The sequence below is a fragment of the Mobula hypostoma genome, chromosome X1 (genome assembly GCF_963921235.1).
Source record: "Mobula hypostoma chromosome X1, sMobHyp1.1, whole genome shotgun sequence".
NCBI classification, from domain to species: Eukaryota; Metazoa; Chordata; class Chondrichthyes; order Myliobatiformes; family Myliobatidae; genus Mobula; species Mobula hypostoma.
Window position 1 is genome coordinate 13,875,776 of NC_086128.1, and position 23,063 is coordinate 13,898,838.

Below are 23,063 nucleotides of genomic sequence, written 5' to 3' on the forward strand. Positions count from 1 at the left end.
GACTGTAATGCAGCCAGTTAGCATTTAATGGAGTAAGTAACAAATTATGTATTTAAATGAAGTACAGAACAAATTAGAATACTTCCAATATCAGTACTATTAAACTGTATATTTCCAATAATTACCCATGGAGGAATTCATCCAGTGCATGCTGCCGTGTTCTTTTGATTGACTGTAAATGAACAAAATCAGCACAGACACCTAGTGCAGATAATGGACTGCCTTCATAGCCTTCTTGCATGAAGTAACAGAATAATCCAACAATAAATTTCCTGGCATCCTGTGTAGTCACTAGCTGAAGTTTAGGTGTGTCATCTTCATATTTCCCACCTTGTTGTTTTGATACAATGCTTTCGGCGAATGCACCCTCTAAATTTTCAATTTCATTATAACATTCAAAATGATTGTTGATACCTTTTTAATTTGGCCCAGTGGGTAAAATTTTTTCAGCTAGTGTTATCTTGGCAAGAGTCTGAAATGTTTTAGTCAAGATTTTAAAAAATCAATTATCAAAAATTGCTTTTTGAATCTGTGTCCATTGGCCCAAATGGAGATAGATAGATAGATATATATATATATATCTCTATCTCTCTCACTCACACTCACACTCACACTCACACTCACACTCACACCTGATGCTATTTTAAAACCACAGTATAGTGTGTAATGGCCCCACCACTATACACAAATGATGCTAGTTAGAAACTGTTCAGCAAGTCTCCTGCCCAAATTAAGCAGCATAGTATCCCAAATAAATGAAGGGACTCCTAGCTACTTAATCAATTAGTTTTTGTTCTTTTGCGTGTTGTCCCAAATAAGCAGCTGCTCTGATTAACTGATGGCCTAATTAACCAGAATCCACTGTATCTGTCTGTTTGAGTGTGTTAGAATTGCAGCGAGATCATACAGAAGTGAAATAGATAGAAGAAAATCCATAATTCTGTGAACCTTTCCTGAACAGATCCCACTGGAGTTGTGTTTGACACACGGTCCAAAGCTGTGATGGCCCAGGGCGGATCCAATGACAAGATAAAGGAAAAGGTAATGGTATTTCATGTATCTAGCTTCAAACAACAGCTTGCATTTATTGGAGCAACATAAAACTGGAAGTGTTGGAAATCAGAAACAAAGTAAAAATGCTTTTGGAAGAGAACGTGCTGTTCCTTGAGCTCTCCTTGGTGCTTGGAGCAATGTAGGAGCCAGACGTGGGAAGGTTCAGAGTGGAAGTGAGGTGAACAATTAAAATAAAAAGTGAGTGAGTTCATCTTACCTACTGAAAGAAGGCAGTCTACAAACTATTTAGACAAGCTGCATTTGGTTTCTTCAGTGTAAGGGAGACTGCACCATGACATTGAATACAATACATATTTATATATCATGTTTAACAAAATGCCATGATGCTTCATAACATTTCATAACCCATGTTTGGTTAAATGTCCTTTACATTATTGTGAAATTTTAGAATTTTGCTTACTACTTGCACTAAATTTAATTAAGCTTTTTAAGCCATGATGGGCATATTGACCTGTCCATGGTTGTTAACAGCCCTTCTGAACCTTATAGTGCAAAAATATTTAACAGTACTATTAAACAAATTTTAATTTTTTTATACATTGCTCTAGATCTAAATTTATTTCAGTTATAAATTTATGTGGCACTTTTTTTTTGGGAAATGCTTGTCTAGAGTGCTTTTCGAACTGAAAGCATATTGCTTTCAAGCTTGCTAGCTTAGAACAATGTGAGCCTGAGAGTGTCCACCATGGTTTAAACAATGAAGATGGATCATTGTCATGTTGTGGTGTTCCTATAACATTTTTTTCTGGTTGGAACTCCAAGACTATTTAATGTAGATGAATGATGTATATTTTGTTTAACTCAAGGATGAGAATTGTCTGTACATTGGGTGGAAATTAAGACTACATTTTGTGTCGACCTAGAAATGCAACTTGTTGGAATAACACGTCTTTAAGCCCTGTATTTATTTGCTTAAATCTATATTAAGAGTCATATATTATACTTTTACATCTTTTAAACATGCCAAAAAAATGAGCTAAATTCCATGTAATTGTTTTTGTATGTACTTGGGCTGATGAACAACAACTTAGGAAATGTGAGTTATGTAGGACCCCAAAAACATTCAGGATATCTAGTGCTATAGCAATTCCTTTTGGTTTGTAACAGCAATTCTTTAAAAAGTGCCCTTTTTTTTTTAAAACTATATCACCATTTAAGCACTCTGATGGGCCTGATGTTGGTCCTCTCCTTGCATCGTTAAGCTCACTTACTCTTTCTGTGTTTTTCTCAGCAGTACCATCAGCAATTCATAAAGTAGACTAAAGTGAACTGAAATAAATATGTATAATCAGTTGAAAAACTCCAGGTGGTAAAAATCTGAAAAAAGAATAAAGTGCTGGAACCACTCAACAGATGCTACCTAGCCTGCTGAGTGTTTCCAGGACTCCGTTTCAATTTGCATTCTGTTGCAGTCCTCAGCTTTACTTTGTGAAACTTTATTGGATTTAGATGCTTATTCTTCTTCCAAAGAAAAGTTTTCAGTCTCTTGAATGAAATAAAATTGACTTGCTGCCAGCTTTAATGTGACCTTGCTGCTGAAAATAGGAAGGCAGTTTTGCTGGAAATCCATCACTGATGCAGTCCTGATGCTGAACAGCAATGAAGATTGGCTTGTGCATTTTGGAAAAATGAAGAGGAATATGACAAACTGGTACAATTTTAAAAGGGGTGTATGAAATGAAAGGCATGGCGATCCATATTCTGACACTTCAAAAGCTTGGATAAGTTGATAAATCTCGTCCCAAATTATCAGACCATTCTGGTCAAAGATGACAAAGATGTGTGATGCTGGGTAGGACCATTCAGCCCATTGTGCCTGTGCACCTCAATAAAAAAGTGCAACCCAACCTAACACAACCTCTCAGCATATCTACAGCCCTGTAAATTTTAAATCAGACAAGGAATTCTGCCCCAAACTCCTATTTAAACAGTGGGCTCTGGAACCCTCCTGCCTTTAGATAATGTTAGTTTTCCTCCTCTTTCCTCTATACTCCCTCAGTTATTAGCCCCTGTACTAAGCAAATGGGTTCAACACACACACAAAACCAAAATGCTGGAGGAACTCAGCAGGCCAGGCAGCATCTATTGGGGCGGTGGGGGGAGAAGGGGAAGCACAGTTGATATTTCGGGCTGAAACAAGGGCTGAAATGTCGACTCTCCTTTTCCCATAGATGCTGCCTGACCTGCTGAGTTCCTTCAGCATTTTATGTGTCTTGCTTGGATCTCCAGCATCTGCAGATTTTCTCTTGTTTGTGAAGCAAATGGGTTGATTAGTTTTTATTCTCCCCTTGTAATATGGCCTACCTCAGTAAGTCTCATCTCCAATCTTTCTTCATTTTCCACTCGTGTTATCGCATTCAACTGGATTAATTATATCAATAGCAAGTAATAAAATATTAACAGGCAGGCTCGTATGTTTTTTTAAAACGCATCACGTACAACTTTCAAGAAGGTTTGCTTCTCTGAAATCTGTTTTCCTTTTCACATGCAAAGTAATTTTAAAACCAATCTGTATTTCAGTCTCAGAAAACATGTTTCCATTCCTCATGTCCATTCAGGTAACTCCTGTCCACATTTTCTTGATGTCCTTTCAACAAGCCCCATGAAGCAATAACATTTTTTTTTACTAGAAACTGTAATGCTCTTTTTAGGAATTAAGGATATAAATCACTGCCAGCTATTCAACAGTTTAGTGCTTCATTTATGATTACATTATTTCCTTTTACCATCCTCCCAAAATCTTTAATTCAGATATTTCTAGATCACTAAGACAGCTATTCAATTTTACTCTTCCACTCTGGGGTTGGTTTTCTCCAAACTTTGAAACATGATGGGATTTTTTTTTATTACAATTTTATCTTTTGAGGTAATTATTATGCCATTTGAATGGATCCCCAATACTGGTGATAATGTTTAAACAAATCATTGCTTATAATATGTAATTTAGAAGTAAAGGAGATGTAATTTATGGGCAGTAGCACAAAGCTGGATGGAAATGAACATTTAAATAGAGCAACACACATAAAAGTTGCTGGTGAACGCAGCAGGCCAGGCAGCATCTCTAGGAAGAGGTGCAGTCGAAGTTTCAGGCCGAGACCCTTCGTCAGGACTAACTGAAGGAAGAGTGAGTAAGGGATTTGAAAGTTGGAGGGGGAGGGGGAGATCCAAAATGATAGGAGAAGACAGGAGGGGGAGGGATGGAGCCAAGAGCTGGACAGGTGACAGGCAAAAGGGATACGAGAGGATCATGGGACAGGAGGTCCGGGAAGAAAGACAAGGAGGCGGGGGGGTGGGGACCCAGAGGATGGGCAAGGGGTATATTCAGAGGGACAGAGGGAGAAAAAGGAGAGTGAGAGAAAGAATGTGTGTATAAAAATAAGTAACAGATGGGGTACAAGGGGGAGGTGGGGCCTTAGCGGAAGTTAGAGAAGTCAATGTTCATGCCATCAGGTTGGAGGCTACCCAGACGGAATATAAGGTGTTGTTCCTCCAACCTGAGTGTGGCTTCATCTTTACAGTAGAGGAGGCCGTGGATAGACATGTCAGAATGGGAATGGGATGTGGAATTAAAATGTGTGGCCACTGGGAGATCCTGCTTTCTCTGGCGGACAGAGCGTAGGTGTTCAGCAAAGCGGTCTCCCAGTCTGCGTCGGGTCTCGCCAATATATAAAAGGCCACATCGGGAGCACAGGATGCAGTATATCACCCCAGCCGACTCACAGGTAAAGTGTGGCCTCACCTGGAAGGACTGTTGGGGCCCTGAATGATTTAAATAGAGTGAAGTCCATGCTGCCAATGCTCTATTGGCTCGATTGTACTGAAGTTAATTTTATATCTGTTGAATGTCCTTGATGCCATTGTTCACATCAGAATAAGAGTTTGTATCTTGCCACCTTACAAATTTAAGTAAATACTTTCAAGTCATTGTGTACTGCAGCAGAGATTAAAATGAATGGTTGTCTTTTTATGCAATGTTGTCTAGAATTGTTTTTAGACAATCTTTTGATATAATTTGTTATGTGTTTGTACTTTATTGCTCAGATTACTGCTGTTCGTGCAATAGTTCCTAACAGGAGTAACAATGAGATCATTTTGGTATTGCAACATTATGACAATTGTGTAGACAAAGCTGTGCAAGCTTTTATGGAAGGTAAGCCTTTTTTCCCCACATACTGAATATGCAACTAACTTCAATCTTGCTCTAAGCACGTAGACAATACCTATTGAAATTAAGCATAAAGAGAGCGAAAGCTTAGAACTAAGATGTGTAAAGCATCAGTGTTAAGTGATTCTTTGGGTTGCAAGCAAACTTCAATTGCTGGTTAAAACTAAAAGACACATTAAACCCAATAAGACACAATTAGTATTTTGAATAGTAATCATCCTTTAGCTAATGTAGAATTAGAATGGGTTCTGTCCCACATTAGCTCCAACCCGTAATCTGAAGCTGTGTTCTAAAATCAGAAATTGGGAGGCACGAGTTTCTGATGATGTTTACATACTCATTTCTTTTTGATTTATATACAATAATTTAATTGGAACCCTGAATGAAATGAATGGGCAAATATAAAGTATTCTGTTCAGAGATTTGAAATAGCTTTATTTTTATAACCATATAACAATTTCAGCACAGAAACAGGCCATCTCGGCCCTTCTAGTCGGTGCCGAACTCTTACCCTCACCTAGTCCCACCGACCTGCACTCAGCCCATAACCCTCCATTCCTTTCTTGTCCATATAGCTATCCAATTTAACTTTAAACGACAACATCAAACCTGCCTCAACCACTTCTGCTGGAAGCTCATTCCACACAGCTCCCACTCTCTGAGTAAAGAAGTTCCCCCTCATGTTACCCCTAAACTTTTGCCCCCTAACTCTCAACTCGTGTCCTCTTGTTTGAATCTCCCCTACTCTCAATGGAAGCAGCCTATCCACGTCAACTCTATACACCTGTAACATATTTAACATATACCTATAACTGGTTAAAACAAATGTTGACTATATTAGAATAATTAATACAGATGACCAAAAAAAAACTTTATCGACTAACGGAGACTGTGGAGAGTGGGGGCCACAGAGATAAATGAAGTCACATGTGGTCCACGAGCAGAAAAGGTTCAGAACCACTGGTCTAAATCAGCAGTTGATTCTAGGTACTTGTACTGAATGTAACTGCAAACTCGCCTTACCCAGATAAACTGGCATTAAAATTTCAGAATTTATGTTCATTATTTCAAATTTCATTTTCTCACTAAGTGTTGTTTTCTGTGAACATCATAATTAATTCTGCTATGAAACAGCCAACCATCACAAAGGGTTATTTCCTATTCACTGTACTATTATAGAATTCCTCCTGTCAGAATATTTCCTAGTGGGCTGTCAGTGATTTATGAACAAAAATTTCTGTGCTTTGCTTTCTTTTCCCAGCTAATAATCCTTCCCCCCCCCCCAAAAAAACTTTGCTTAAGGTTTGAACAAAGGTCAAAAAAGATGTTGAACATAAATCATAGCTACATTTTCAAGCTAAAATCCATACATTATCTTGGATACTAACCAGAGATCCAAACTGGAATGACCTATTCAGACCACTTTCCCTTATTTCTATATAGAAGTTTTGACATTACAGACTGCTGTGGTATTTCCCTTTCCTACACTCACTGTCCTTGTGCCTGATCTGCCAAATAATGCTGAAATGGAAGCAAAAAAAACTGCAGAAACTGGAGATGCAGAATGAACAAAAGTAGACAATGGTGCAAGTCAGGTAGCATGAAGCAGAGAAATGGCCAGTGCTTCGAGTCAATGACCCTTCCTTGGAACTGAAAGTGAGAAAGCAAACATATTTTAAGTTGTAAGCATGGGGCAGGGTGAAGCAGAATTCCTGCAAAAAATGGAGACCAAAGTTGTCAAAGCAAACATTACTGAAGAGCAGGGACTTGCAATCTTTTTTTATGCCATGGACCAATACCATTAAGCACGTGGTCCTTGGACCCCAAGTTGGGAACTCTTGCCCGAGAAAAGAACGCAAGGAACAAATTAAAACTGAAAGCTACGACAATATATTTGGTGGCGGGGGGAGCGGGTGCCCAATGGTGAGTCCTAAGGAAGGTGAGGTGCTGTTTCTCAAGTTTGCTTTAGGCATCGTTGCAACAGTTTAGGCAGGTAGTATGACCGAAAATTAAATTGACAGTTGACTGGAACATCAGTCATCCTTGCAGACTAAGCAGTGGTGTTCTTCAAAACAGTCACCCAACTTGCATTTTGTTTCTCCACTGTAAAAAAAAACACACACACACACATTGTGAGCACTAAATGCAATACACTAAATTGGAAGAAATAAAAGAGAACTGTTGCTTCACCTGGAAGGACTTTTGATCTCCGGATGGCAAGAAGAGAAAAAGGGCATCTCTTGCCATGGCATGGAAAGGCGCTGAGGAGTGGTTGGTAGGGATATAGGAGTGAACTCGCGAGTTGCAGAGGAAACTGTCCCTTTGGAATGCTGAACATGGAATGGAAGGGAAGGTGTGCCAGGCTGTGGCGTGTTTAAGATGGCAGAAGTTATGGAAGATTGGTTATCTGTGGAAGCTTCTGCGGTAGAAGTACATAAAAGATGCTGGTAATTGGAAATGAGGCAGGAAAAGATGGAAATGCTCAGCAGATCAGGTGGCAACCATGGATAGAAAAGTAGAGTCAATGTGTCAGGTTGAAGTTGAAGAATGATTGCTTTCCAGAAAGCCTCTGTTCAATCTGAATGGGTAACCTTGAGCCACTAGGTGCTAGTTCTCTGCCCTGTTTCCATTCTGACCTTTCCCTCTACCTTTGGCTTCCTGTGTTACCATTGAAGCTTGATGTAAGCTCAAGGAACAGCACCTTATTTTACCTTTCATTTTCATTTTTTTGTTTTGCCTTTCTCTGTCTCCATTAGTATTAAAAGTAGGATTACTTTTGACAACTTTGGTCTTCACTCTTCTCAGACATCCCTTTTGTTCCTTCCACTCTTTCCCCCTCTGCAATTTAAAGCACAATTGTTTTCTCAATTTTTGAGTTCCAATGAAGTGTCATTAATCTGAAAATTTATTTTATTTCTCTCCGTTGATGCTGACTGACCACCTGTGTGTCTCCAGCGTTTTCTGTTGATACTGAAACAGGATGGTTTGATGCTTAGTGTCTGCTTCCACTAGAAAGACATTGAATCTTACTATACTTAGCAATTTAGAGGCAAACAGACAAAGGTTTCTACTTTTTGTTAATTTGGGTTGGATTTGAATTCAAGTATTGGAAATCAAAGACTAACATCCAACTCCCTCCATCTTCTGTTCCATGACAGCTCTTCAGAAAGATATTAGAAACTTTTTTTCCCAGAATATTATTCATTTCAGTAATTGATTTATCTGCTTCAACAGAAAAAGCATAACATTTTGTCCTTGAAAAAGCAGAACAATTTTTCTGTTGTTCTTGGATTGTCATTTTTTTGGAAGCCTTAACTAGAACAGATAGTGGTTACCAATGAAGAGCCCAAATCAGCATCCTATTTTCTTCAACTAAATCCTTTTGATTCAGATGTGTTGCAAATATCTGCGGTGTGTGAATTTAATAATTTTTTTAATAATCATTTTGTGGTTTTGCCAAATGTGAAAGCATTTACGCAATTCTAAAACACCAAATCAACATCACCAGCAAAAAAAATACATAGTACAAATTGTGGTTGTGCCAATAAGATAACAATTCAAATAAATTTTTGTTAATTCAAAGATTTCACAATGCAGTTGGTGATGCTACTTTTGAATAATTGTAACTTAATGATTTGTGTTTTTATTTATTCAAGGTTATGCTACAGAGGTTTTAAAAGAATGGAATGTAACAGGGAAAAAGAAGGTAAGGAACATATAAAAACAGCAAACCACTTAGCTTTTAAGCTCCTCTGCCATTCTATTTGAATCATTATGGTTGATCTGTACTTCAGACCCATGTTGCATCTTGCCAATCAAATCTCAATTCAATTCCCTGCCTCCCAATTAATTTTCAATTATCTTTAAACTTTCTAATTGGAAAGTTGTAAGCAGTGGTTAAAGCAACCAACTGTTGTAGTGGAATAAGATTGCAAAATGGTTGCAATGCAGGAAGTAATTAAACCCTTGGAGTCCACACCAATTCTTACTAAGTGTTTCAGCACCATGTGCTCTTCCTATATACCTGCAAGTACTATTCCTTCTTTTGAAAGCCACGGTTGAATCTTTTTCCGCTATTAGCTCTGGTGCTACCTTAGGACATTTCAGACCCAAACTACTCGTGTGAAAGTGTTACCTCATCTCAATTATTTTACCAGTGACCCCCATTCAGTTTCCACTGCTCTATTTTTATTGAGATACAGCATGGAATAGGCCCTTCGAGCCAAGCTGCCCAGCAATCCCCCGATTTAATTCAACCCTAATCACAGGTTCACTTACAATGACCAATCAACCTACCAACCAGTATGTCTTTGGACTGTAGGAGGAAACCCATGTAGTCACGGGGAAAACCTACAAACTCCTTATAGGTAGCAGCGGGAATTGAACCCAGGTCACCTGTACTTTGAAGCATTGTGCTAACCACTGCACTACCACGTTGCTCCTCTCCTGGCTCTTTTATCAGTGGGATCAGTTTGACTCTTCAGTCTATGCCCTTAATAATTTTATATACTTCAGACAGATCCCCCTCACAGCCCCCTCTCTTCTGAGAGGTATAGTACCAGTTTCTTAAGACTCTCCCTGTAATTGAAATCCCTCTTTCCTGGAATCATCTTTGTAAATTTTTTCTACACCCCCTCCAAAGATGTTGCACATTTCCTAAAGTGAATTGCCTAGAACTGAATACAGTACTCCAATTGTGAAGAATCAATATTTTATGAAGGTGGCTCATGTTTGCAAATGTAATTTTGTTAATGAAAAAGTAATTTTTCATACTTTGTCTTTTGTGTATGTTCCAGTGATGCTAGTAACAAAAAAGGATTGAGGACAGTATTAATTGTAACTACTGCAAATCCCATGTGGAAAGCAAGTCCTGTCCTCACACTTAATACATGTGACATTGATACCACATAAAATGGCATGGATTCCGATTAGATTCAGTGTGGAAAATTTACCAATTACAATGGCATGCAAAAGTTTGGGCACCCCTGGTCAAAATTTCTGTTTCTGTGAATAGTTAAATGAGTAGAAGATAAACTGATCTCCAAAAGTCATAAAGTTAAAGATGAAACATTCTTTTCAACATTTTAAGCAAGATTAGTGTATTATTTTTGTTTTGTACAATTTTAGAGTGGGAGGGGAAAAAAGGGAAAGGAGCACCATTCAAAAGTTTGGCCACCCCAAGAGATTTGAGCTCTCAGATAACTTTTACCAAGGTCTCAGACCTTAATTAGCTTGTTAGGGCTATGGCTTGTTCACAGTCATTGTTGGGAAAGGCCAGGTGTTGCAAATTTCAAAGCTTTATAAATATCCTGACTCCTCAAACCTTGTCCTAACAATCAGCAGCCATGGGCTCCTCTAAGCAGCTGCCTAGCACTCTGAAAATTAAAATAAATGATGCCCACAAAGCAGGAGAAGGCTATAAGAAGATAACAAAGCATTTTCAGGTAGCCGTTTCCTCAGTTCGTAATGTAATTAAGAAATGACAGTTAGCAGGAACGGTGGAGGTCAAGTTGAGGTCTGGAAGACCAAGAAAACTTTCCGAGAGAACTGCTCGTAGGATTGCTAGAAAGGCAAATCAAAACCCCCATGACTGTAAAAGACCTTCAGGAAGATTTAGCAGACTCTGGACTGGTGGTGCACTGTTCTACTGTGCAGAGACACCTGCACAAATATGACCTTCATGGAAGAGTCATCAGAAGAAAACTTTTCCTGCATCCTCACCACAAAATTCAGCGTCAGAGGTTTGCAAAGGAACATCTAAACAAACCTGATGCATTTTGGAAACAAGTCCTGTGGACTGATGAAGTTAAAATAGAACTTTTTGGCCGCAATGAGCAAAGGTATGTTTGGAGAAAAAAGGGTGCAGAATTTCATGAAAAGAACACTTCTCCAACTGTTAAGCACGGGGGTGGATCGATCATGCTTTGGGCTTGTGTTGCAGCCAGTGGCATGGGGAACATTTCACTGGTAGAGGGAAAAATGAATTCAATTAAATTGCAGCAAATTCTGGAAGCAAATGTCACACCATCTGTTTTAAAAAAAAGCAAGCTGAAGATGAAAAGAGGATGGCTTCTACAACAAGATAATGAACCTAAACACACCTCAAAATCCACAATGGACTACCTCAAGAGGCGCAAGCTGAAGGCTTTGCCGCAGCCCTCACAGTCTGAATAGACCTCAAAAGAGCAGTGCATGCAAGACAGCCCAAGAATCTCACAGAACTAGAAGCCTTTTGCAAGGAAGAATGGGCGAAAATCCCCCAAACAAGAATTGAAAGACTCTTAGCTGGCTACAGAAAGTACTTACAAGCTGTGATACTTGCCAAAGGGGGTGTTACTAAGTACTGACCATGCAGGGTGCCCAAACTTTTGCTTCGGGCCCTTTTCCTTTTTTGTTATTTTGAAACTGTAAAAGATGAAAATAAAACAGTAATCTTGCTTAAAATAATAAAGAAATGTGTCATCTTTAACTTTATGCCTTTTGGAAGTAGGTCATCTTTTACTCGCTTAGCTATTCACAGTAACAGAAATTTTGACCAGGGTGCCCAAACTTTTGCATGCCACTGTGTGTGTGATCTGTGCCTTTGATAGCACTGTTTGGCAGAACTTGCTCATAAGAGCATACGAAACAGGAGTATGAGTAGATCAACTAGCCTCTGGTCCTGCTCTACTATTCAATATGATAATGGCTGTTTCAATCCCTTGTTGCACCTACATGTCAACCCTTTATGTTAATGCACAGAACTCCGAGACGCCTTTGTATCCAATTTTATAGGCTCACTCCATTTTAATAACAATTAGCTTTATCATCTTTCCTTGCAAAGTCTAGGTATAGGACTAAACTCTGTGGCATTCCACTGGTTATTGACTTTTAATCTAAAACAACATTTATTGCATTCTCAAGGAACAGGAATAAAACTCATCAAGCATTATTTCCCTTTTATAAGACCACGTTACTGGATTGCCTTTAGATTTTCTAAATGCCTTGTTATTTCCTCAATGAATTCTAGCATTTTCCCAATGACAGACATTAGGCTAACTAGCCAATAAATTCCAGCTTTCAGTCTCATTTTTTGTCCAAAGGCAGCATTAAGTCTGTTTTCCAATTCTCTGGGACCCCTCTGGAATCGAGAGGAATTTTGGTAGATTGCACCCAATACATCCACTATCTTTGTAACCACTTTCTTTAAGCCACTAGGATGCCATCAGCTACAAGAGATTGTCAGCTTTTAGCTCCCATTAGTTTACCTAGTACTGTCCAAGTGACTGATTATTTTTAAATTCTTATCTCCCTGTAGCCCCTTGATTATCTATCATTCTTTGGATGGTTTGGCTACCATGAAGACTGGTTCAAAATAATTACTTAGAATCTGTCATTTCTCTACTTGTTTTAATTCCTCACTCACATCTAAGGGGCCAATGCTTACTTTAGTTACACTTGTATATCTGCAGTTTATTCTCCTGCTTCTCTTGTTTTATAATTTTTTGGTCATTGAAGCTTTCTGGGGTTTCTTTTCAGATTTTGAGCATCTGTTATTTTTATGCTTTTCAATTTCTGACCAGTTTTGATATAAAGTCACTGACTTGTAACAATAACTTGGCTTTTCTTTCTCTACAGACACTGCCTGGCCTTCTGGGCTTTTCCAGCATTCTCCTTTATTTCAGATTTCCACAAACTGCTATCTCAGTTGCAATATGGTTTGTTTTTGTTTTGTTCTTTCTTCAGTTCTAAGTTCTCTCCTATTAGTTTCTGGCAGTTTAGCTACCATGAACAAACCTTCGCAACTCCCTCTTTGCTGCCATTAATTTGCTTAACGTTATGAAAGATCCCACTCACCCTGTTCATGGTCTGTTTGTCCCACACCCATTAGGGAGGAGGCTACATCGCATCCACGCCAGGACCACCAGACTTAAAAACAATACCTTTTCCCCAAACAGTAAGGCTTATCAACACCTCCAACTATCCCACTATTCCACACCCCAGCCACCACTATTTATCATTTCCTGTCTGTCACCTTATGTGCAGATATTCGTGCCCAACATCATTTTATGGACATGTAATTAATCTATGTATAAAGCTGTTTATATTTATTATGTTTTTGTTATTGTGTTCTTACTGTTTTTATTGTGCTGCATCCGAGCCAGAGTAACAATTATTTTGCTCTCCTTTACACTTGTGCACTAGAAATGACATGAAACAATTTCGAATCTTGAATCTAATTAATTTTCTCCGTTTCCATCTCTGCATCAAGATATACCCTTTGTTCTCCATCTCTTTCCCCCTTCTATGCAGCTTGTACTTGTCTTAATTTGGAAATACTTGTTTGTTTGACATTGCTAGATTTAAACTTTGGAAGTCACTACTTAGTAATATGTGGGAATACCTTGGCCTTCAACAGTTCAAAAACTCTCCTGCCAACATCTCAAGTACAATTAAGGATGGGCAGTAAATGACACTCTTGCAGTGTCACCCACATCTTTTGAATGAAACAAGAGTTCTAGTAATGCTGTATAGAATGTGGCATTGAGTGAATCCTATTAATTATTAAGAAATTTAGTAATGACAATTCCCTTTTATTATTGGAATTGCCTTGATCTTGACTAGACTCCTGTGCAGAGTTTGTGTCTTGTAATTCATTTGCACTCAACTCTTCACTTTTTTGAAAGAAAATTCAGTTTAATATCTACAAATATTACCCAAGTTGTATGAGCTTTTATTCAGTATCTCAATATGTATTTAATTTACTGGCCACCTTTTTCTTTTCCTGCTTAAATTATTTTTTATATACCAAATTAAATTGGTGCTGTGGAGTTAAGTAAAGTAGGAACTTGATTAAGTTTACTGTGTTTAATTTTTCCAGATAGCGTAAGAGAAGGCTCCTACCTTAGTGGATTTATGGGTTAGATTCAAGTACAAAGTTTCAAGATGTAAAGGCAACTTTAATTCATCACACCATTTGCCTTAACCAACAGCCTCCCCACCTACCAACCACAAGAAGATTTGTTGAATTATGCCCTTCATTAAATCTTGCTGTTATTTTTGCCTGATACTGTTTCCAATAACCTTTGATCTTTTCATTTTGTATAACTTTTGCACATACATGAGCAAGCAAGCCTCTTGTTCCAGTGCTTCTCTCCAGCTAGCATCTATGTATTTGTCCTGTGACAGATGCTGGAATTGAATATTTGCCCTTTAAGAGACCTGCAAATAAAATATCTTGTCCCACTTGGTCACTTCACTTGTATGTGTTTAATTCTAACCAATATGCAATTAGTTCATGAAAATTTCTCTATCCATATGGATTTGGCTATTTTGGTTCCTTCTCAATAAATGAGTCCACCTGTGCCTACATCTGGCAAAATCTAGACAGGCATGGACTGATAAATAGCAAGTAACATGAGTGTAACATAAATAAATACAAGACAGTGACCATACCCCACCAAAAGTGTTTAACTTTACAAGGCTAATAATCAATGGCATCATTGCCAAGTCTGTGTAGCATCAATGTCAGGATACCGCCATTAACTGGAGTCTCAACTCGACCAGCAAAGTACGTACTTGGTCAAGGGCTGGGTATCCTGTGGTAAGTAACCTAAAATCCCAAAGCTCTTCCAGCATTAGCAAGAAACAAATCAGAAACCTAATGGAGTACTTTCCTCTTCCCTGGATGAGTGCAAAGAAATAAAATCAGTCTTTTTGTAAAAAAGCTTGAAAACCATCCAGAACAAAGCACCCCATTTACCACTCTAAATATTCACTCCCTGCACAACTACTGCATCGTGGCCATGATATGTATCATTTCCAAAGCCTAGGCTATCTTGACAACAACCCACAAACCCATAACCTCTACCACTAAAAAGAGCATGTGCTCTAGGTTCATTGAAGTTCCAGCACCTGCAGGTTCCTCTCCAATCTGCATACTACTCTGACTCAGAAATCTATTGCTGCATGAAGAACTTTGGAAGTTCCTTCACGGGAAAAGCAGCAATTTAAAGTATTTCACCCTTGGAATTAATAAAGACCTTTCACCTCTGCAATCTAGATTCACATCCAGCAAATTTGATCTTTTCAATATATCATCAAAGAGATCTAGTTGAAGTGGGTCTATGATCTGACAATGTTGAAATGAGACAGAGGCTATAAATATAATCTTGCTTTAAACTGGGTAGTCTGTTAACAACTATGTAATGGTGCACACAATGGAAATGTTGAAGGAATGACATTTAATGAGTGAGTCTGGGGGCCAGGCAAGGAGATATCTGGTCTTGCACCTGATCCCTATACAGCAAAGGCACTTTTTATATTGACACTAGATGCAGAGAAAAGAAAACATATTTCACGTGTAGCAAAGGCTTTCGTGAAAACTTGCCGTAGCTAGTTGTGATGTCAAAAAAAGAATTCTCTTAAGGATTTGAAGTCTTAAAAGTTGTAAGTATTTTAAGTATCTGCTTTTTTTTTAACAAATACTTAGAACAAAAAGAAGAAGGTTAAACCAAAGCCAAAAGTCGAAGCAGAACCAGAACCACTGCAGCCAGAAAAAAATGCAGCTAGTGGTGGTGAATTATCTGCAGCTTCTTCGGAGAAGGAGGAAATAAACGGTTATCACATCAATGGATCTGTGAATGAAGATGGGTCAGTGGATTCTCTCAGTGAGCACCTGGAGACTTTCTCAGTGGATGCCCAAGAGCTGGACGAGTCTGAGTCATTGACTCCTGAAATTAATGGTATAATAGGTCGATGCATCTGAATGTCACTCTAATTGATTAATTATATTTCCTTCTGTGCCCATTTTTAAGTTCGTTCTTCAATGTTTTGTTATTCTTGATCTCTCACAAATAAATTTAAGAATCCAGATTTGTTTTTTGGTAGTGGGTTAACTCTAATATGAAAGTATGTTCTACTCCGCACAAACTGAACTAAATATAACACTGAAACTTGTTAATGATGGTGCACTCTGGCTTCACTATTCCAGCACCTGCATGCAATAAACAATAGCGCTAACAAAATAGCTTTTTTTTCTTATAAGTGTAACTCTCAGTTACATTGGCTCGTATATGTCTAGGGGAAATCCCACCCAGCACCCGCCTCAACGCACCCCACAGGGTCGGTTGCCGCCCGAATCAAGCCCAAACATCAATCATCAGCCAGCACACCCAGTAAATTTTAACAAGTACACTTTATAGATATTACTAATTCTATGACATTAATATAAATTCGATACAGAAAGGGAAGTAATGGAAAAAAAAGGCGCCAACACTTATCAAAGTCCAAGTTCTTCGTGTGCAACCGTTGGAGCTCAATCGAATCCGGACGACCACCCGGATCCCGTCGACTCACGGCTCAGGACCACCCGAAGTGATCGACCAGAGCCTTTCCACACGTCCGCCGTCCTCCCCGTCTCTCCTCCCACTCCCCGCCAAAAAGCCGTCCACAGTCATATGATACAGCATTATATCCGAAAACAAAACGATACATGATCACCCACTGGCTAATAGCACCCTGCTATCTCTAATAACCCAAGCAACTGTCTAGTTAGAGACTTTCTCAGCATTCCCCAGTATAACATAACAAAGAAGCCATTTTAAATTTAACAAAAAAGAAAGATCCTGTACATAAGTGTGCTGTATGTGCCGAGTGTTGGTTTTGTTATGAAACCTCAAGTAAATTTCATTTTAATTTTAACATTTTAATGTATATTCTGTAGTTTATTTCTCACCAATCCACTGCAAAACAAAATTTAATAATAGCTTTATGATGTTTTTTTGGTCTCCCAGGTTCTCATCAATAATAACTAATGAATGTTGATGATATTTAAATTCCTAAATATTCTTATCACAAGATAGTGCAGAAATTGAAAGTTAATACATCTTAAAGCGTCTTTGTACATGTGCGATTATATGTCAGGTTGTAAATACCGGACATAAAAACACTTCGTGTACAAACGAGTGTTTGGGTGACTGATATAGAATGTGCTTATTAGCTGCCATAGGGCTGTTGGCATCTTCTGCCAGATGGAATCGGGGCTTTCTCTCGCCACCCACCCCCTATACCCCACTTCCAAGTACAACAAATGGGGCTGAGTCAAGCTGAGCAGAACTGGGAGCACTGAGCAGACTCATTGGCACACTCTGAGCTGGGGAGTCTGGCTGGCTGGCTGGCTGCTCACCAAAGCTCTCACCACAGCTTTTCCCTCTGATCCTCTCCAGCACTGTTTTTGTTCAAATTCAAATTACAAACTGTTCGGGTTACAAATGGAGCTCTATTGTAATCTGGAGACTGCCTGAACAAATTTTTAAAACATCAACATCAACAGTGAATTAACCTTTTGCAAATCATTTGTGAAGGTTTGATTTTGTGAATTTTATTACTATGCAACTTACTGTCATCTAACATATAGGCCAATTATTTTTGCTACTGTATCAATAAGGTGGTATGTCTGAATGTGTAGTCTTAACTGTTGTATCTGCTTAAACTTCAGGCGCCCTCAAGTTTTTCCCTTTGAAGGGGAGAAAACTGCTTGCTTGTGTATTGCTCCCTGTACATTTCATTTAGACTAAAATCCATCTTAGTTTTTTTTTAAAAAAGAAGCAGCTCTTTCAGGTAAATTTTTGAAGGGCGTGGTTTTCTTGCTTAAAAAGTCACGATATTTGCTATAGCCTGTATTGAAAAGACTAAATCTTTGAGTTTTTAAATGATTTGTATCTATAACCTAATGATGAGAAAAATTCAAAACTCTATGATTTTGATTTTTGAAATTCAAAATATTTGACTCGGAAAATGTATGTTTTGGTCTACGACATTCACCTTGACAATTCTTTTAACTAATCTTTTTCAGAATCTGCAGTAGAGAATGAGAAGTGTAAAGCAGAATCAAAGTTCCAACCTAATCAACAGTCCCATAGTTCTCATTCTTCTAGAATACAGCGACAGAGCAACGCAGCCAAGTCCAGATCGTATGTTTCTTCAGGATCACTGTCCTCTGCCTCCCTCCCCGTGGTCATGCCAGGTGACAGTGGATTTGTGCCACCTAAAAATAAAAAAATAGGTAAGGGGTATTTGCAAAAGTGGCTTAAAGTACTTAAATTTAGTTCTGTTACTACTTAAGGGCCAATTTGGAAACAAAAATGTTCGTTGTATCAAGGTATCCAGTCATTGGGTGTGTTGAATCAAGATGTGTATGAGAAAACTTGTGTAGCCTTCAAGTGTAGTGTTTGCTTTTTATAAAATAACATGAAATATACATCAGAGAAGTGGTGCATTCAGCACCACCAGTCCTTGCCTTATATTTACACTTTAGTTGAGCCCTTGTCCATCCATCCTCTGTGTAATGCTTCTCCCTCATAGCTTTTGCTTAAATGTCTGTCTCTCAAGTACACCATAAGTCAGTTCTGCATTCTTACCACTTTATTTTTTCCTTGCTGTCGATCTTACTCATAGTCTCCTAGTTTTGTTCTTTCTCACAAATGCTTTGAAAAACTGGGCAAGGTGTTTGCATGTGTGGGAAAGAACAAAACCAGGAGTTCCCATGGATCCCATGCCTTCTGACTTTCTGGATGAGCCTACCTTGGGGAACCTTGTCGAATGCCTTACTAAAAATAGGATAAGCTAAGATTATTTTCCTTGGATGGTGAGGTGGAATAAAGAAAGCTGGATGGAGATTTTATGAAAATGTATAAAATTAATCGGGAATGGTTGGGAGCAAAATGGAGGGACTAGTTTCCCTTTAGAGGAGCACATAGATTTAAAGTAATTGGAAGAATGGTTAGAGGGGAGATGAGGAAAATAGTTTATCACCTAGTCAGATTGGAGGTCCTGGAATTTGTATTGTAGAAGCAGAAATTCTCCCCCCACACCTATAGTCCTTGGATGTGATTTTGAACTGTGACCTTCAGCCCTGTGGCCCTTAGCTCTTCAGTTAACACAGACATGACAGGCTGAGTGGCCTCCTGTTTAAATTTTCGATGATTTTTTTTATTGCTGTCTTGTATTTGTAAAATGCCTTTAACATAATAAGCATCCATGATTTTCAGAAGAATGTTATCAAGTTGGGCTAATAAAGAAAATGTTGGTCAAAAAGTGTCAAGATTTCAGGAACGTCCTACACAGGAGAACAAAAGTGCAGAGGTTCAGGGAGGGAGATTGATTTCTTGAAGAGATCTACAGCTGGATGCAGCTACAGAAAGAAGTGAAGTTGTTGAAGGCGTTGAAAATAAAAATGAGAATCGAGGCTCTGCTTAACCATGGGTGGAAAGCAGAGGGATGATCAGTGGGTGGGATTTGGTGCAGTTTGGGGCATAATGTGTTTTGGATGACCAGGTTTAAGGGAAAGTGTGGAAACCCAGCCTTTTCATCTTTCCTTGGTGGGTTTAACTTCAGTTTTGATGTAGGTCTTTTCCGCACCTTTTTGTTTCCCCTCTTGATCTTGCACTCCTAAAGCAGTCCAGTTTTGTTAAGATCTATCTTTGAATAAAAATGGCAGCATTCTGAGAGCAACTTTTTCTTGGGTGAATTCAACATTTAACTGAAGGATTGTGGGAAGCCAAGGGTTATGTTGTCTGTTGGATTCGTGCAAGACCAGAAGATGCAATTGCAGCATCTGTTGTGTTTGCGCCACGTGTGCTCTGACAGTATCTCCTTTTAACCATGAGATACGTGATTACCTTGACATATCATCTGAATATTTGATATAATCCTGTCCTGGCTTTTTCACTGTTTCCTTGCACCTCTACTTCAGTGCTAAGACTGAAAACAGGAATACATCATATACCATCACAGGTAAAGTTGTTAATTCATGACAACGTTTTGCAGCTTTGTGCTCCATTTTTATATTGCCATATATTTTAACTCCTGGAATATTTTTGGTGTAGATATCATGACTATCCCAGTTTTGCCACTCTTGTTGGCACTAAGCACTTCCAGGTTAATTAGTTATATTTCAGCTGCAGGTTAAATGTCCCTGTTTTTAAACAAGCTATATTACCTCTAACCTCATTAATCACACATTTGAACTTTTGTAAAGTATCTTTTGCAAGGTAGTTTTGCTACCTTGGGGATTTTTAGATTGTGGAGCATTTTTGTTTCAAACCCATATCCACTGTTAATTAGTTTGACAGTACATGTCCATTGTGTGCAGTATTCTAACAAATTGCTTGTGATCATCCTGAGATTTATTTGGATTCTTGTTTTATTGTGTATGAAAACTACCCAAGAGAAAACCTGCAGATGCTGGAAATCCAAGCAACGCACAAAATGCTGGAGGAACTCAGCAAGCCAGGCAGCATCTATGGGGGAACAAAGTACAGTCGACATTTCGGGCCAAACCTCTTTGGCAAGACTGCTGAAGGTTTTTGACCCAAAATGTCAACTGTACTTTTTTCCATAAATGCTGTTTGGCCTGTTGAGTTCCTCCCAACATTTTGTGGGTACTACCCATGCTGTACATCTCAAAAACACATGGTAAATCATCGCTTATTGTCAATTTGTATGTCAATTAAATTTCAGACATGCAGTACTTCCAGGCTTCTGCACATGACTTGAAATTGATTAGATATTTTCAATCTGCCATTTAAACAATAGTCTGTTAATATTAGAAGCACAATTAGTTGTTAGAGAGTCTACAAATAAGTTTACCTAGATATAATGCACTGAGAATTGACTTCCCTAATTTGAGTTGATCGCTGGTTAATTTTTCCAATGTTAATTAAATACCCAAAAGCCTTAACTGGCAAGGCAACATGCATAAAGTTTGTTTCTTCTGTGATAACTTGCTAAAATCTTTCCCAGTTTGCACGAAATAGTTTAACCAAAGGATTAAAGGTCTGTGCTAAGATTTTATATCACAGTGGTATGTATATAACCAATTGTAGTCATGTTTGCACATTGATCACTTTAAATAGTCATAAAACAAACTGCCTCCCCGACTTCGGACTCATTCCAATGTTTAGCATCAAATAGAGATAGTAACCAAGCTCCCCTTAATGTACTAGATTGTACAAATTCCCCCTGTTTACAAATAGACTCTTCATGGAAAATTTGGAAGGTTGATTCTCAAAAGAAAAAGTAATGCATCAATTTTGAGTAATTGTGAGAATGCCACCAGAAGTAAATTTTCCATCTGGTCTATTCCAAGCACACAACTTTGCCCTAAACATCAACGTAAGTGTGTCCTTCCTGTCAATAGTTTATATCCAGGTTTCAAATACTGTCAAACAATTCCATCCAAAACTAGCATTGTGTCTTGATCCTAAAGAGGAAAAAACTGTGCATGTTATACAGATTTTGTGAGGTGTGAAATTGCCAAGTTTATTATTTGATATTACTGGACCATTAAGCTGCTGGCTAAGTTTATGCAACCGGAGCTATCAGGTTTGTATTACACAGTACTATAAATTTTGTAAAATATAGGGTGTAGGTCCCTATTCATGTCATACATTTCCTGATCTGTCAGTTGCTTTTCATCTTGGCCTGCCTATTATCTTCTGAATTATGACTAACAAAAGAACTGTACAGGCTGTTTTATTTTCTTTTTAAAGTAATCATTGTCCTGTACTTCTGAAATTACTATTTCTGCTGGATTGATCTGAGGTGCAACACCATTGCTGGGTTGTTTGAACTTATTAAAGCTCAACTCGTTAAAAAAAAATCATTCAAGTTGAAATCTCCATCTTATTTATTGAAAGAAAATGGGCATATTTTCTGGTCACTGAAAAAGAAATACATGGTGATCAGTTTCATAAGCAAATAAGTAAAGAAGTTGGGAATTGATGGTACTCCCTTTGTGTAATTCATGCCACAGCAATTTTTTTTCTCCATTATGTTCCAGAAGAGAAAATTAACTTACATTGGTCATATTTTGCCTGACATGGTGCCGGCTACTTTATTCTAATTGAATTATCTGAGTAACAATTTTAACAGCGCAGGTTTTATTTTGAGCAGAGGCACTGAATGGGAAGTAACAGCAGCTGGAAAATGTTTGATTTACACTGCCCTTCTACGTCGCAGCAGCAACAGTAAATTGAGCAAAATTATTTGTTTTTGATTGATAGCTACTTTATTCATTCAGAAACAAAACTGAGATCACATTCTTTTGGGTAATTCAATTAGTCTCAATGTGTAAAACTGAGGCCAATTATTTTGCTGAATATTTCATTAGTGAATTTATTGAAATTCACTTTTCAAGAACTGACTTCTAAAATTTTTTTTGTGCCCATGACTTATTCACAAGTTGTTGACCAGCTGTTAACCATGGTTGACAAATGCTGAATAGAAAAACCTATTTGTCAAATTTGTTTGTGCCCGGATCCTAGTGTTCCTGTGTGTTCAGACATACACCAATCTGTTATTTGGGAGCTTAAATAGATGCATTTTGTTTGTTTTTGGAGTAAAGGTTGAAAGCTGCATGCTTAAGTAATGTTCTGATAAATTCTTTAGCAAATAACTAAAGAATTTCAATATTTGGCTTTAATGTTTAAACACCAATGTTTTACATGCCTTTAATGTCCGTAAATTCTGTATTTACCTGTTGGTGGAATGCTATAGCTCTTGCTGTTGGATTTGATACATTGTAATGGCATGCAGACCAGTGGGTTTAACATAGGTGGTATACTCCATACCAGAATCTAGCCTCTACAACACTGAGCACATCTGTTCAGGTTGTCAGTCCTGTTCATGACTACAGTTTATTATGGCCTGAGTTTATTTCAGGTACGCAAAGTATTGTGATTGTAACTCATGTTTTGTAGAGAAACAGACAATCTATAATGGATTTCTAAACTGGAGCTTCAACCACAGCTACACTCGGGAGAGGATCCAGACAGTATCTTCC

General features: G+C 38.2%; 1 protein-coding gene across 5 annotated transcripts in view; it reads left to right on the top strand.

Moving 5' to 3' along the window:
• Positions 1-23,063, top strand: part of LOC134340248 (spermatogenesis-associated serine-rich protein 2-like) — a 126,172-nt gene that overhangs the window by 61,060 nt on the left and 42,049 nt on the right. For 4 of the 5 annotated variants that reach the window (XM_063037254.1, XM_063037257.1, XM_063037255.1 and 1 more), the window contains 5 exons: positions 962-1,041; positions 5,116-5,224; positions 8,896-8,945; positions 15,711-15,972; positions 18,075-18,284. In XM_063037254.1, coding sequence (XP_062893324.1) covers positions 962-1,041; positions 5,116-5,224; positions 8,896-8,945; positions 15,711-15,972; positions 18,075-18,284 — 711 coding nt within the window. The remainder of the gene's footprint in view (positions 1-961; positions 1,042-5,115; positions 5,225-8,895; positions 8,946-15,710; positions 15,973-18,074; positions 18,285-23,063) is intronic. The other variant, XM_063037256.1, reaches the window with a different exon arrangement.